Consider the following 14,877-nt stretch of genomic DNA (forward strand, 5'->3'; position numbering starts at 1 on the left):
ATCTCTCTGTGCCTACATGGATATTCTTTTACTTCACTTAATATATATAATATATATATTATAATATATATAATAATATATTATAATATATATAATAATATATAATATATATATTACTTTTCACTTTATCTCCAGTCTGTTTTATTTCTCTTTTTGCTCACTCTGCCTTTTCTTGTTTAACAAGTGATGATGACGTTTTCTTACTGACAGTGTGGAATCCTCTTTTACTTTCTTGTTTGTCATCTCTATTCAATTAGCCACACAGTTCTGGTATACTTTCTCTAAAATGCCATTGTATAGGCATTTTAGGTGGGGACAGGCCTCCAGCCATTGATTCATTCCTGGATAATTTCTTAACTGGACTGTACCTTGAGTCACCACTGTGATCCACCCTGCAGTAGACATGAAATTAATCTTTTTTTTTCATCATTTTGAAACTTCTTTGGTGTTCTGTTACCTAGAGGCCAAATGCTCCATTCCTTACTCATCCACAGCTATGCAGTGTCCTTGTCATCTGAAATCAGTCTGCTATAAATCATAGTCTCTGGGTCATACAGACTTAGGTGTAGGTCACAGCCCTGTTGCTTTCTAGCTCTGTAGCTTTGTGACCTTGGGCAGGTTGCATTATCACTAAGACTTTGTTTCAATTTTGTAGAATGGAAAAAACAGTATTTCCTGCAATTTGTAGTATTATGAGGATTCAATGGGAAAAATATATGTAAAACACATTGCCCAGTTCCAGTAAGTGGGTATAGTAAGTTCTCCCTAAGTGATTATCTATTCTTCGTAGATTCTGGCCATTTTCTGAAACTCAGTAGTGCAAGGCCTTATATTAATATGAACTTACCCCTCAGTGGGAATCTGAGTCCTTGCAGAGATGAGCAGGTTCATGTGCTGTACTGCCGCATAGTCCTGCCGCACATTGGTTCATGTGTGAACTAGCAAAGGAGCGAGTAACTGAGCCAATTCACACAGCACATTTCCTTGAAAAATTGGTGAAATATGTGTGACTATTAAGTGGAAGCAGTAGGTTCTCACTAATTAAACTTTCTTGTTCAGGTCATTAATGTGGATGATGATGGGAATGAGTTAGGTTCTGGCATAATGGAGCTCACAGACACAGAACTGATTTTATACACTCGCAAACGTGACTCGGTAAAATGGCACTACCTCTGCCTACGACGCTATGGCTATGACTCGAATCTCTTTTCTTTTGAAAGTGGTCGACGGTGTCAAACTGGACAAGGTAGGTAGAACCTTTAATTTTTTTCTACAAACCTTGTCACATTTGAAATATTTATACTATCCTTTCAGTTATTCTGTATACAATGTTTAATATGTTACTTTCTCCTGATAGGAAAAATTACCCAAACAGTGCCCTTGCTAAGAAAAGAGATTTTGGCCTGACCAGGTGGTGGCACAGTGGATAGAGTGTCGGACTGGGATGCGGAGGACCCAGGTTCGAGACCCCGAGGTTGCTAGCTTGAACGCGGGCTCATCTGGTTTGAGCAAGAAGCTCACCAGCTTGGACCCAAAGTCGCTGGCTTGAGCAAGGGGTTATTCGGTCTGCTGTAGCACCCCGGTCAAGGCACATATGAGAAAGCAATCAATGAATAACTAAGGTGCCACAATGAAAAACCGATGATTGTTGCTTCTCATCTCTCTCTGTTCCTGTCTGTCTGTCTCTATCTATCCCTCTCTTTGACTCTCTCTCTGTCTCTGTAAAAAAAACAAAAAACAAAAACAAAAAAAAAAGAAAAGGGATTTTGTAAACCATGTATTCATTCAGCAAGCATTTATTAAGTAAATTCTCTATGTCCAGACTTTTGACTCATATTAGCTTTAAGATTTTTAGTAAATGATTAGCCCCAGTAAATTGACTGTATTTACTGTTATAACTTGTTGGGGAAAGAACCTAAATCTTGGAGTTGAACAGTACATTGATTATTTTGCTACATACAATTTGAAAGGCCTTGGGCACATTACCTCTGTCAAGTATGAGATTTTTTCTCTGCCTGACCTGTGGTGGCACAGCGGATAAAGCGTTGACCTGGAATGCTGAGGTTGCCAGTTTGAAACCCTGGACTTGCCTAGTTAAGGCACATATGGCAGTTGATGCTTCCTTCTACCTCTCCCTCCTCTAAAATGAATTTAAGAAATATTTTTAAAATTTTTGTCTTTTATCTATTAGAGGTGAATGATAATTCCTGCCTTATAAAATTATTATAATGAAGCATGGTAACAGAATCAGGGCCTGTCAAATGGTAAAGGATTACCTTGGTAATGATGAGTTGGGCTCCCCCTACTGTTAAAAGGCAGACTGAAATGTACACTTCCCATCTTTTTGTCTGCCTTATTTTGGACCATCTCCCTTAGACAAATGCAAATTATTCTGTAGGCTTTCATTTGGGTTTATGTTTTGAAACAGGGGATATCATTAATTTATCAGACATTTATTTTGAAAGGCTTTCTTGCTATTGGTACGTAGAATTCTTATTTTACAATTTTATTCTTTGACAGGTAGGTGCTCCTATATAATTTTTAAAGATGTGGTAACCATTGTTCCTTCTGATTTATATTTGTAGGAATATTTGCCTTTAAATGTGCCCGTGCAGAAGAATTATTTAACATGTTGCAAGAGATTATGCAAAATAATAGTATAAATGTGGTGGAAGAGCCAGTTGTTGAAAGGAATAATCACCAGACAGAATTGGAAGTCCCAAGAACACCTCGAACACCTACAAGTAAGTATATACTTTCCTTCTAAAATGGCATTTAATCAACACTATAAACCATAGTTTGTAAACTGTAGACCAGGGGTCCCCAAACTATGGCCCGCGGGCCACATGCGGCCCCCTGAGGCCATTTATCTGGCTGCCACACTTCCGGAAGGGGCATCTCTTTCATTGGTGGTCAGTGAGAGGAGTATAGTTCCCATTGAAATACTGCTCAGTTTGTTGATTTAAATTTACTTGTTCTTTATTTTAAATATTGTATTTGTTCCTGTTTTTTTTTGTTTGTTTGTTTTTTTACTATAAAATAAGATTTGTGCAGTGTGCATAGGGATTTGTTCATAGTTTTTTTATAGTCTGGCCCTCCAACAGTCTGAGGGACAGTGAACTGGCCCCCTTTGTAACAAGTTTGGGGACCCCTGCTATAAACTATGGGGCTTTAATCTATAAAATGTTAGAGATCACTATTAACTAATGTAAGTTTAATGGTCGTCAGTTTTAAAAAGCTGTTAGCCATAATTATATACATGTTTAATATTTTACATATGATAATTAAATGTTCCGTATTATCTAAAATATGAATGGAAAGTTGGCATAGGGGCGTGCTCTTTGTGCCCTGGTTTCTGTTGTCTTGTCAGAAACGCCTGCCTTAATCCTATCAGTGCAGATGGATTCTCACTCATTTTTATTCTCTCTCCCCTGCCTCTGTGTCCTGCTTTTCTTCTTAAATCGATAAACAAAAACTCAGCTCCAGGGTTTGCTGCTCAGAACTTACCTAATGGGTATCCCCGATATCCCTCATTTGGAGATGCTTCCTCCCATCCTTCCAGCAGACATCCGTCTGTGGGAAGTGCACGCTTGCCTTCAGTAGGTGAAGAGTCTACACATCCTTTGCTCGTGGCTGAGGAACAAGTAAGCATATGCTTCTATCAAACAGGATAATGGCTTTTGTGGAGTTTAGGTGTGGAATTGAAGATTTTAGTCAGTTTGAATTTAGCATTCATTGTCTGTATAAGACTTTTGTAGTGAAGAATCAGAGGAAATAGTGTATATTTGCTGATGTAGGCTGCAATATGTACAGGTACTGGGGGAAACAGCATTACAGTAGTTTGTGTGCTCACAGGAGCGGTGCATCTAAAGATAAAGACAGACATAACTAATGGCCAGTTCCCATTACAATAACCTCCATTCATTCAGAATTTATGCTACTGCTTAAATTATATAAGTAATTTTTATAATTAGTGGACTACTAGCAGGAAGGTTGATTTTGTTGTTAATATTTTTATAGAGCTATGTAATTTTCCTGACTATTTTTCATTTGAGGACTAAAGTATCTGGTTAAACATTGTCTATGCTTTAATAAGTTATTTTTCAGTAAGAAGTTTTAATTTTTTTAAAAATCACTTTTTCATGTTCTTTACACAGTACATGAGTTCTTATTTACTGTAATTACATTTCTCTCAACTTTGAATTTTATTTTTAGTTCTTCTAATTTTATGTATAGACTTAAAAATGTTTTTTATATTGTCTCCCAAAATACTGTTGAGCTTTTCCTTATCATTTTAGTGATTATTTCTTAGCAGCTAGTATTTATTTTATAGCTATGCATTTTATAGAACTCTTTATTAAATCTAATAGAGTTTATTTTTTATATAGTCTAATCATCTGTACATAATGATAAATTTTAATCTTTTTAATATTTATTTCTGAATCATGGTTTAATGCATTCATGAGAATTTCTAGAACAGTACCAAAATGATAATCTCTATTTTTTCCTTATATATTTTTCTTTTACAGAATGCTTTTTATGTTTCACTATCAAGTATAATGTTGCACTTTAGATTAGTTATTCTTTTGGGAAGAGAGGTGAGAAGCATCAACTCATCATTGTGTCAGTTTTGTTGTTAACAGATTGCTTCTCATATGTGCCTAGACGGGGGGAAGGTGGAGGCTTAAGCTGAGCCAGTGGCACCTTCCTCAAGCCAACAACCTTGGGCTTTAATCCAGCTATCTTTGGGCTTAAGCCAGTGACCATGAGGTTATGTCTGTGATCCCTTGCTCAAGCCGGCGACCTTGTGCCTCAAGCTGGTGAGCCTGCACTCAAGCCAGATGAGTCCACAGTCAAGCCGGTGACCTTGGGGATTTGAACCTGGGACTTCAGCATCCCAGGTTGATGCTTTATCCACTGTGCCACTACCGGTCAGGCAAAGTAGTTATTCTTTTACTAAATTAGGAAACTACATTTTTATATTCCCTTCTCCTCAAACTTACACCCTTTGTATATATTAGTAAAAACCAGGTGCAGAAACCTCAAGTTTTTGCATGGTTTTTTTTTGGGGGGGTCAAGTTACTCATTCACTTTACTGTTTTGTTTTAGGTACACACCTATGTTAACACTACAGGTGTGCAAGAGGAGCGGAAAAATTGCACAAGTGTGCATATCCCACTGGAGGCAAGGATTTCTAATGCTGAGAGCAACACTCCAAAAGAAGAACCAAGTAGTATTGAGGACAGGGACCCTCAGGTTCATCTTGAACCCGAAGTAGTCAGATTTGTCTTAGGACCAACTCCTGTTCAAAAGCAATTAATGGAAAAAGAGAAACTGGAGAAAATTGGAAGAGATCAAGCCAGTGGAAGTGGTGCAAATAACACAGAATGGGACACTGGATATGACAGTGATGAGCGAAGAGATGCGCCCTCTGTTAACAAGCTGGTGTATGAAAATATAAATGGGTTATCTATCCCTAGTGCCTCAGGGGTCAGGAGAGGTCGTCTGACATCCACCAGTACCTCAGATACCCAGAATATCAACAACTCAGCTCAGAGAAGAACTGCATTATTAAACTATGAAAATTTACCATCTTTGCCTCCTGTTTGGGAAGCCCGCAAGCTAAGTAGGGATGAAGATGACAATTTAGGACCAAAGACCCCATCTCTAAACGGCTACCATAATAATCTAGATCCAATGCATAACTATGTAAATACAGAGAATGTAACCGTGCCAGCAAGTGCTCACAAAATAGAATATTCAAGGCGTCGGGACTGTATACCGACAGTCTTTAATTTTGATATCCGGCGCCCGAGTTTAGAACACAGGCAGCTCAATTACATACAGGTTGACTTGGAAGGTGGCAGTGACTCCGACAACCCTCAGACTCCAAAAACGCCTACAACTCCTCTTCCACAGACCCCTACCAGGCGCACAGAGCTGTATGCTGTGATAGACATTGAGAAAACTGCTGCTATGTCAAATTTGCAGAAAGCACTACCACGGGATGATGGTACATCTAGGAAAACTAGACATAATAGTACTGATCTGCCCATGTGAGCCTGGGAAGCATTACGTTGTTTGCACCTTTATGAATTTTTAAAAAATGAAGATGCAAGTGCTTCATTTTCATTTCTAAACACTAACTCCTTTTATAGACTGATGAAATTTTTTTTTACTATTTCATGTGCTTCTTTAACTAAAGGGAATTAATGTAGAGCAGGTACTCATTAAAGAACACTAATTTCATTATATACTACTCATTACTGTACAGCAGCACTCCCATTTTCACAGTGCCTATTTAAAATGAGAGTTGAAGTGAGTGACATGCTGGTTGATTTGTGTCAATATTCTGGACTTATGCATATCATTCATGTCTAAGTCATGGTTGGCATTTAAAACATTTCATAAAGCCTCTTGATAATGTGCATTGCTAACAGATAACTCTAGGCTCTGAAAGTAGTATTTGTAAATTCACTGTTCGTGGTATGTGGCGTCCAGCACGCAAGATGAGGAATCCTTCATTTTAGTAATTGTAGGCTTTTTGACTTGAGCCAAACTATTTGTAAAGGAAATAGAAGTACCACACTCCTTATATACCAGTCAGTTCCTTTGCCTTCAGCTTACTAGAAAGTTCTGTGTCCATGAGGATGGTTTGCTGTTTGTGTGCTGAACGGCAGGAAGCGGAGAAGATTTTCTCTTTATTCATCTCATGATGTCATTGGAAGGGCATGCCCAGGTTTCTTAGTCAGAATTACAGTAGGCTCAAGAATCAGTCTCAGGTCATTTTACCCTAAAACATTTGAAAATCTGAACCATGATCTCTTGAAAGTGTCTCTCCTATGGATTACTAACAATAACATTGTTTCTGGAGGCATTTGTGCCATTGAATTGCCATTTACCTTCAATTGTTTTCCTTTGGTGTTTGGGATGTCTTACTTTGTTGCATAATGTCTTTTTCAATTTAAAATGTTTGAGTTTGTATATAGTTTTAGAATTGGCTTATGTGTTTATTGTTGTTTAGTTTGCATTTTTGTCAAATTGTGGTTTTGAAGGTTCATTTGGAACTTACTGTTATTCTATAACAGGGTTGCCCTTGTCCAGTATTTATTTATATGCTGTTTACTTTTCAAGTTGATAAAAACATCCTCTCAGTTTTAAATTTTACTTGTGTCCATAGGTGATCTCTTTAGCAGCTGAGAAAATACCTGAAGCTACTTTTACCGTGCAGAGTCCCCTAAAGGTACTGAGTTTTCTCTGTGGGCACCCTCCCCAGCACTTTAGCAGTGATCCCTCAAGTCACACGGCTGCAACTGTACTTTGCCCACGGTAGTGCTCCTTAGCTCTGCTGTTCTTCACTCAGAGCTGGATATTTGCTTATCCCTGATTTCGATGGAATGTTAGGATTATTGCCAGCATAGCAGGTACAGTGCAAGTCTTGTAGCAATGCGATTATGTCATAATTTAGGATGTAAAATGAATTGAAGCTTGTATAAACTGACAAGAGGTCATATGTCTAACTCTAGGAAAATCAAGAATGTTCCAGTTTCCCAATCACTAGAGAAGACGAGAGTGAAAAGGTCAGGTAACCTTGCAAAATATTTTACCGTTTTCTCTAAATATGAGGAAGTTTGAGATTATGATCTGGATCTACCAGATGTAACTAAGGTTATTTTAGCATGAAAAATTTTTGGTCATATAGCATTCAACCAGTTATAGGGCAGTGAATGGATTAGCTAAATAATAGAATGGGACCATTATAAAGAAAATAAATTATTAAAGGTGTCTGTTATTTTCAGTGCCATTGTTGTGTGCATAGCAGTTTTTTTTTTCCTTCTGTGAACTTGGTGCTTACTAAAGTGTTCACTGTTCTCTAAAAAGAGAGCAGTGGTATAGATTTGCAGTTTCCATTTTTAATATATTGTTGCATTTATGTTTTCTTCTGAGTAGATTGCTAATCGTGCCAAATTTATATGATTTTTGATTTTTGTAATGTGGAGTAAGAATTGTGATGGAACTATTGTAGTGCACATGGTTTTCTCTGAAATAAGCAGTCAAGACCAGAACATTAACCTCCAAATGGAAGGGCTGACCTATTTATTCATTTTGGAGGTTGGATACTTTATTTTCTTTTTCTCATCCTTTTCATTTCTCCTTCCAGATTCTAATTAGTTTTTATATATTTTTTAGGTAACTCCAATATAATCATTGCAGTTTATGCTTTAAATACTGTGTGCTTTAAAAATGAAAATGGGACCAATTTGTCTGCTAATAATTTGATTTAGGTACTATGAGTATTAGGAAGATGTATACATACAACTGGTGTTAATTTCTAGATGTCTCTGGAAATCACCTGTATTCCTATTTAATAAAAAGTATGTAGAACACTCCTTGTCCTTTGCAATAGTCTAGTAGTGGGCATTAAGCCCTGTCTTGGAAAGATGTACCTATTGCTAGGTACATTTTAGAGTGAGATATTTTATTGGGATATAATTGTGGCCATGTGTTTCAGATTTTCTGAGACAGACCTAATTTTAGATATTTTGTTCTGTTGATAGACCATGTGATCCCACTTTTCAGTTTTGGAAATATAATCATTGTTCATATATTTTCCCAAATAGAATCCTCTTTTATTCATATAGATCATAACAGCTTTTATCCCAGACCAGGATTGGAAACTGATGCGGATATTGACTGTTTTTTCTTAGTGTGTTTTATTTCCCAGTTTCATCTTCCTTTAAAAATGAAAATATGGTGCCTTCTCTCCCTCCAGGAAGATTGGCAAATAGTTCCTTTTATTTACTGCTGCTGTGGAGTGACGAGATATGCACTTTACTCTTGAAGACTCATCAAAAAGCTTTTCACTTCCCAGTATATTCAGAATAGATCACATTTGGGACTTAGAAAAATTTGCCAAGCAATCTTTGTTTTTATAGATATTGATGTTGACCCCACAGTCCAATGTTATAAGTCAAGCTAGTGTTTATTTCCCCTCCCAAAGAAATCTGTGGCACAACATATAAAAATGTACCTCAATAATGTTCTATTGAAAATGGGACAGGGGCCTTATGTTTTCATAATTTCCCAATAATGTGCCACCATATTTTTGCCTCAAGGTAACAGTTTTAAGCTAAAAAGTCTTTCCATTCTCCCCTGTGCTGTTCCTAACCCATAATGCCCAAGTGTTTTGTGCAATGTGTAGTATGTGTGTATGTGTAAATATATATGTATGTATATCTCTGTAGATATACATACATAGATATACATATATATATATCTCCTTGAAATAGACATACCACCAGAGACAACATTCAGAAGTAACTGATATATTGGCATCTCATTCATATTTCTGAAATGTGAGGTATATGGTACTAATCACCTTTTCCCTGATGTTTGCCAAATTTGAATAAAGGCATTGGTACGAAATCCCAGAATGTATAGGAAATGTTTTTGGCTTGAAAAATTAACTATTTTATGACATACCACAATATATATATATACTCTGCCCAAACCAGCACCATATCTATCTTTCCTGTTCTTTACATCCCTATTCCCCATTCCTTCTTCCTCATTTTTTGGGTATAACACAATTCTTTAGTAGTGTCATTACAATTGCAAATCTATGACAGACTGGTATTAATAGTACAGTAGTCACCGGTGTGCCACATTTGCATTAGGAAATGCAAAATATACATTTTATAAAGGACAAATTTTGTGTTATGTTTTTATTTTCATTACATTGTATAATATTGTAAGATTATTGTATGTCCTAATTTGCATTATAAATGTTTTTTTCCTACATAAAGGCATAAATATAGCAACTTTGTATAAAGGTAGCCTATTAGATTTTTAATTTTTTCTTTTATAAGAAATTGTCTAACAGTGGGACTACCATTGCCAAATTGTATATGACATACGAATTTTACCCCCATGGTTATTTTCTTTTATACACATTCCACATTTCTCTAATAAAAGACATAAGTGATACTGTACTATGCATAAATTGTATTTTAATGCTGTTTCATATCAGCATTTTAAATTTGGTTTGCATTTTTAATATTGGCAAAATTTACCACTGTTGATTAAAACCTTGTATATGTAACAACATCTTTTGCCCTCTCTCCCTCCCTACTGTTTGTTCTCTGTTTCTCCCTATCAGTGCCAACTTCATACATTTTGTAGCATGGCAATAAAATCCGACTTTTACACTGAGGCCGAGTGTGGCTTTTTGGAGGATGTGGAGATAGATGGGAGGATCACCCTTTAGTTGTCATCTGTGTATGACTTTTTGCCATATGAACCATGTCTCCAGGCATGAGAAGTTATTTCATATATGATGTAAACATGTGTTTCAAGACAAGTGTGAATGTGCTTTATAGCTTAATTTTTGTCATAACAAATGACTAATTTTTTATCTTTGGAAAAGTCAGAGTTTTTGAAATATTATCAAGCCTTTATTAACTGGAGTACTTAAAGAATATGCTAATAATTGAATTTAGTTCAACAAGGGCTAAGCAACACTTTTTTTAAATCCTTATTTATTGTAGAGTATCGGTATACTGTCCCAAAAATTATATGTAAAATATGGTTTAATCTTAGATAATTAGGATCTTGTGATGGCTTGCTGTTGTCATTCTGGCCTATATTTCCATGATGAGGTACTCAAGTTGATGCTGGAAGCTGAGCTGACTATACACTGACCTTAAGCATTCATGAAACACTGCTTTGTTGAATAAAATCTGGTCGGCGGTCTTATGATTACTTTCCCCTCATTGCTGAAAGTAGATTGCAATAAAACCCCAATAAAAGTTTGGTTGGATACCTATTTATAGTTTTACTATATTTATATTTCACACATTTCTTGAAACTATGATAAAAGGTTTTATTTCTTAGTCTCATATTACTGCCTCCATTTCAAAGTGAACATATAATGGGCTCAGGATTTTGTTTTGTCTAGTGAAATGAAATTTTTAAGTATTTGACAGACTCTCAGTTTTACCTGCATGGTTGTTGAAATTAGTAGGTTTCAGCTCTAGGTCTCCAAACTTGTTTTTAGTCACTGAATAACTCTGAAAAGCATATTTGGATACAGCTCAAGATGGAAATTATTTAAACAATGAAGGGGAAAGACAAGTCCACAAATAATTGGGTTCTTACTATGTGCCAGACACCACAGAACACATAATTGGTAAAGATGTGGCAATGACTAGATCTTGGAAGACTTAGGTATTTGTTCTCAGAAGTTAAGAACTTCTTTGGATTATTTCTATTTTTTTTTCTTTGAATTGCTTAGAAGATAGTAGTTATTAACATGTTCTTTCTTAATGAATGAGCATGAACTAGGCCCTGTACTAGTAATAAAGATAGCAGCCTTGTCCTCAAAATATTTGTAGTTCAAAATAACCTTCTAATGGGGGCAATGCCCTTTCCCTCCTCAGAGGACTAAGCCATAAGAAATAACTTTTCTCTATTATCACTAGAATGATACTAGATATATAGCTTAGGAGAAATGACAGTTTTATCAGTTCTTATGAGTGGTGCGATAGAGGCACACAAAAAGGGCATCTAACTCAGCCTGAGAAGGGAGGTTTTTGAGAAAAGCATGGGAAAGGTAATCCCTGAAGTATTTGATGATAGTCTATAGATTAGAGAAGGAGAAGAGAGGATGTCTTAGGGAGAAGGAATAGTGAATGCACAGATATATGGAAACACCATAATGTTCAGTGGTGGCAAGGGTTCCATATGATGAGCATGGGATGCAAAGGCAGGGTGAGGAGAGAGAGAAGAAGTAAAAAAATGAGAGACATCGGAACCTGTAGAATGCTAAGGAGTTTTAGTTTAATTGAGGTTAGAGAGTTTGAAGGATTTTAAACATTGGAGATATAATAGTTTAGAAAGATTACTCTGATATCAAAATAGAGGATACATTAGAGAACATTTTAATAAAACAGGGAGACTGATGAGGAGGCTCTTATAGAAATGGAAAAAAATAGTAAATGTCTATTCAAAGGTGTTGTTAAAGGAGTGTTTATTTATTGCTGTGTACCAAAGCACCCTAAAATTTTGTGGCTTAAAACAAATAATTTTGTTATTTCTCACATTGGTATAGATCAGGGTGGGCGGGCCTGTGGAACTCACCCCAAATTACAAAACTAGTAATGCAAAAGTTGAAATCCAATACACAGCCTGGTTCCAGAAGGCTGAGCCTTTAAACCACGGGGCATGAGGTGACACCAAAGAAGGTAAGAGGACAAGTCAAAAACATGCAGTGAAGCCTGGCCAGGCAGTGGCAGAGTGGAGAGACTGTTGGCCTGGGATGTAGAGGACCCATGTTTGAAACCCAGAGGTTGCCAGTGCTTAGCTCACCAGATTGAGCGTGGGGTCACTGGCTTGAGCATGGGATCATAGACACAACCCCGTGGTCGCTAGCTGGAGCCCAGAGGTTGCTGGCTTAAGCAAGGGGTCACAGCTGGGCTGGAGCCTTCCAGTCAACTGGAGCTCCAGTGGTGCAATCGGTCAGCGCGCGGTACTTACACAGTCAAGGCACATAAGAGAAGCAATCAATGAACAACTAAAGTGCCACAAGAAAGAATTGATTTCTGTCCCTATCTGTCTCTCTTGCTAAACAACAATAAAAACCATGCAATGAAGATAGGATAAATTGCTGAATCCTCTCATAGGGGTCTCCTCCTGGATGTCTCTTGTCTCAGCTACAAATGGCAGAGCATGCCTCCCTGTCCCCATCCAAAAGCCTCTGGGGAGCCCTGTCCCCACTCCAAAGCCCAACAGGGAGGCAGGGTTGGTTTCTCCACTCACAATCTCAGACTTGCTTGCCAGAGGACATATTTCCAGGTATATGATTTGCCTACCACAATAATAGGAGTTTTCAGTATCATGCAGGAATCTTAGCTTCTCATTATTGTGACTTCTCATTCTAGTGTGTGATTTGGGATGCACCTGTTCAAGGACATTTCCTGAAAGAAGAGCGTGTTTTCCCACAAACACAAAATTTTGGTAGATATAAAATAACAATTTTTCCAGTCTGAACATCCCTTTTCATGTTGGGCCTTGGGAATAGTGTAAACCAGGGTCAGCACTACACAGGCTGGTTCCTAAAGGATCAGATCATAAACACATTAGGCTTTATGGTTTATACTGTCTGTCAACACTTACTCTGCCATTGTATAAATATTGTATTGCACAGTATAAAAAATAGATGGGTATACTTGTGTTCCAACCAAGCTATGGACACCAAAACAAAGTTTCATATAATTTTAATGTATCATGAAATAGTCTTTTATTTTCAACCATTTAAAAATGTAAAAATCAAAATAAATAAATGAATTAAAATGTAAAAATCATTCTTTTATCATACAAAAACATGGTAGGCAGGGTGGGATTTGGTTTCCGTAATTTCTCAGTCTGTAGTGTAAAATAACCCCCAGAGTATATCTGAATAGTAGAAACAATTAAAAATTTAAAACATCTACCAATATTAACAGTTGCCAAAAATTCAAGGGCTTTTCTAATCAATCACTCAAGGGGAGAAAAGGGTATTGGTACATGATAGAAATTGAATAGAATTTTTAAAGTTTTGAAAAATTTTTATTTAGAAAATTAAATTTAATGTGATGACATTGATCAATATGATGAGTACATACATTTCAGGTAATTTTTTTTTTTTTATTAAGTAGGAGGGGAGATAGGTTACTGCATTGCACCCCACCAGTATCCAACAGGCAAGCCCCCTAGCTTGGATGCTTTGCCCATCTGGGGCTGCAGCTTCGTTGCTCGGCAACCCTAGTGTCTGAGGGGAGGCCACTCACCATCTTTAGCACCTGGGGCCAACTTGCTCAAACCGTTGGAGCCATGGATTCAGGAGTCGGGGAGGGGAGAGATGGGAGAGGGGTGGAGAAGCAGATGATCACTTCTGTGTGCCCTGGCCTGGAATCCAACACAGGATTTCCACATGCCAAGCCAAGGCTCTACTGCTGAGCCAACCAGCTAGGGCCTCAAGTAAACATTTCTGTAGCATATGAACTGTTGATTGTGGTGTGTGTCCATCGCCCAAAGTCAAATCATTGTCCAACACCTATATTTGTCCCTCTTTACTCCCTCCCACCCCCGAATTCTTTTTAAGCACAAAATTTTACTTTGTTTTAAAGAGTCAATTTAGAGAGCAACAAAAATGTTTGGGATTGATCTTAATCTCTACCAAGACATTTAAGAGTATTAATCATCTCTAGGAGTGGGAAGAAGGAGGAATGAAATGGCAAAGCCTCGGGAAAGAGCAAGCAGGGCAAAGATCAAGTAACCGTCTCCATCTCCATCAGGGCTTACTAACCTTGTCCTGGAGAGCCAACGTCCAATTAAAAAGTGTTTTAAAACTCAGTAAAAGAAATGTCAGTCTTCCTCCGTAAAACTCAATTAATGATATTAAAATACCAATAAAATGTTATTTAGGAATTTTTTTTTGGTAAGTAGCCCCCACCAAGAAAACTGAAAAAGTCGACTGGTGGCCTTTGGGTAGAGGAACTGATGAGATTGGTAAATTATATTCTTCATTATTAGTATATAATACTTTAATCTGTATATGTGATACTTCATTTTTATAATAAAAAAAGTTAAAAAAATTTATTGATTGCGGAGAGAGGGATGGAGGAAGATAAACATCGATTTGTTCCACTTGTATGACCTGGAATTGAACCGCAGTTTGGGCGTATTGTGCACATTAAGTCAAATTTTTAATTTATTTAATAATGTTTATTTTTATTTAAAAATTTTTTTTAATGTTTACTAATTTGAGAGAGAATGAGAAAGAGAAACACCTATTCCTTGTATGTGCCCTGACAGGGAATTGAACCAGCAACCTCGCGC

The 14,877-nt window shown here is 37.0% G+C and overlaps 1 protein-coding gene across 3 annotated transcripts in view; it reads left to right on the forward strand.

The window, feature by feature from the left end:
* Positions 1 to 10,076, forward strand: part of FRS2 (fibroblast growth factor receptor substrate 2) — a 117,282-nt gene extending 107,206 nt beyond the window's left edge. For all 3 annotated transcript variants that reach the window (XM_066368536.1, XM_066368538.1, XM_066368537.1), the window contains 4 exons: positions 1,060 to 1,246; positions 2,586 to 2,744; positions 3,481 to 3,644; positions 5,110 to 10,076. In XM_066368536.1, the coding sequence (XP_066224633.1) occupies positions 1,060 to 1,246; positions 2,586 to 2,744; positions 3,481 to 3,644; positions 5,110 to 6,060 (1,461 nt within the window). In that variant the 3' untranslated portion in view covers positions 6,061 to 10,076. The remainder of the gene's footprint in view (positions 1 to 1,059; positions 1,247 to 2,585; positions 2,745 to 3,480; positions 3,645 to 5,109) is intronic.
* Positions 10,077 to 14,877: the final 4,801 nt, after the last annotated feature.

This window comes from Saccopteryx leptura, chromosome 2, assembly GCF_036850995.1.
Source record: "Saccopteryx leptura isolate mSacLep1 chromosome 2, mSacLep1_pri_phased_curated, whole genome shotgun sequence".
In the NCBI taxonomy this organism is placed as follows: domain Eukaryota; kingdom Metazoa; phylum Chordata; class Mammalia; order Chiroptera; family Emballonuridae; genus Saccopteryx; species Saccopteryx leptura.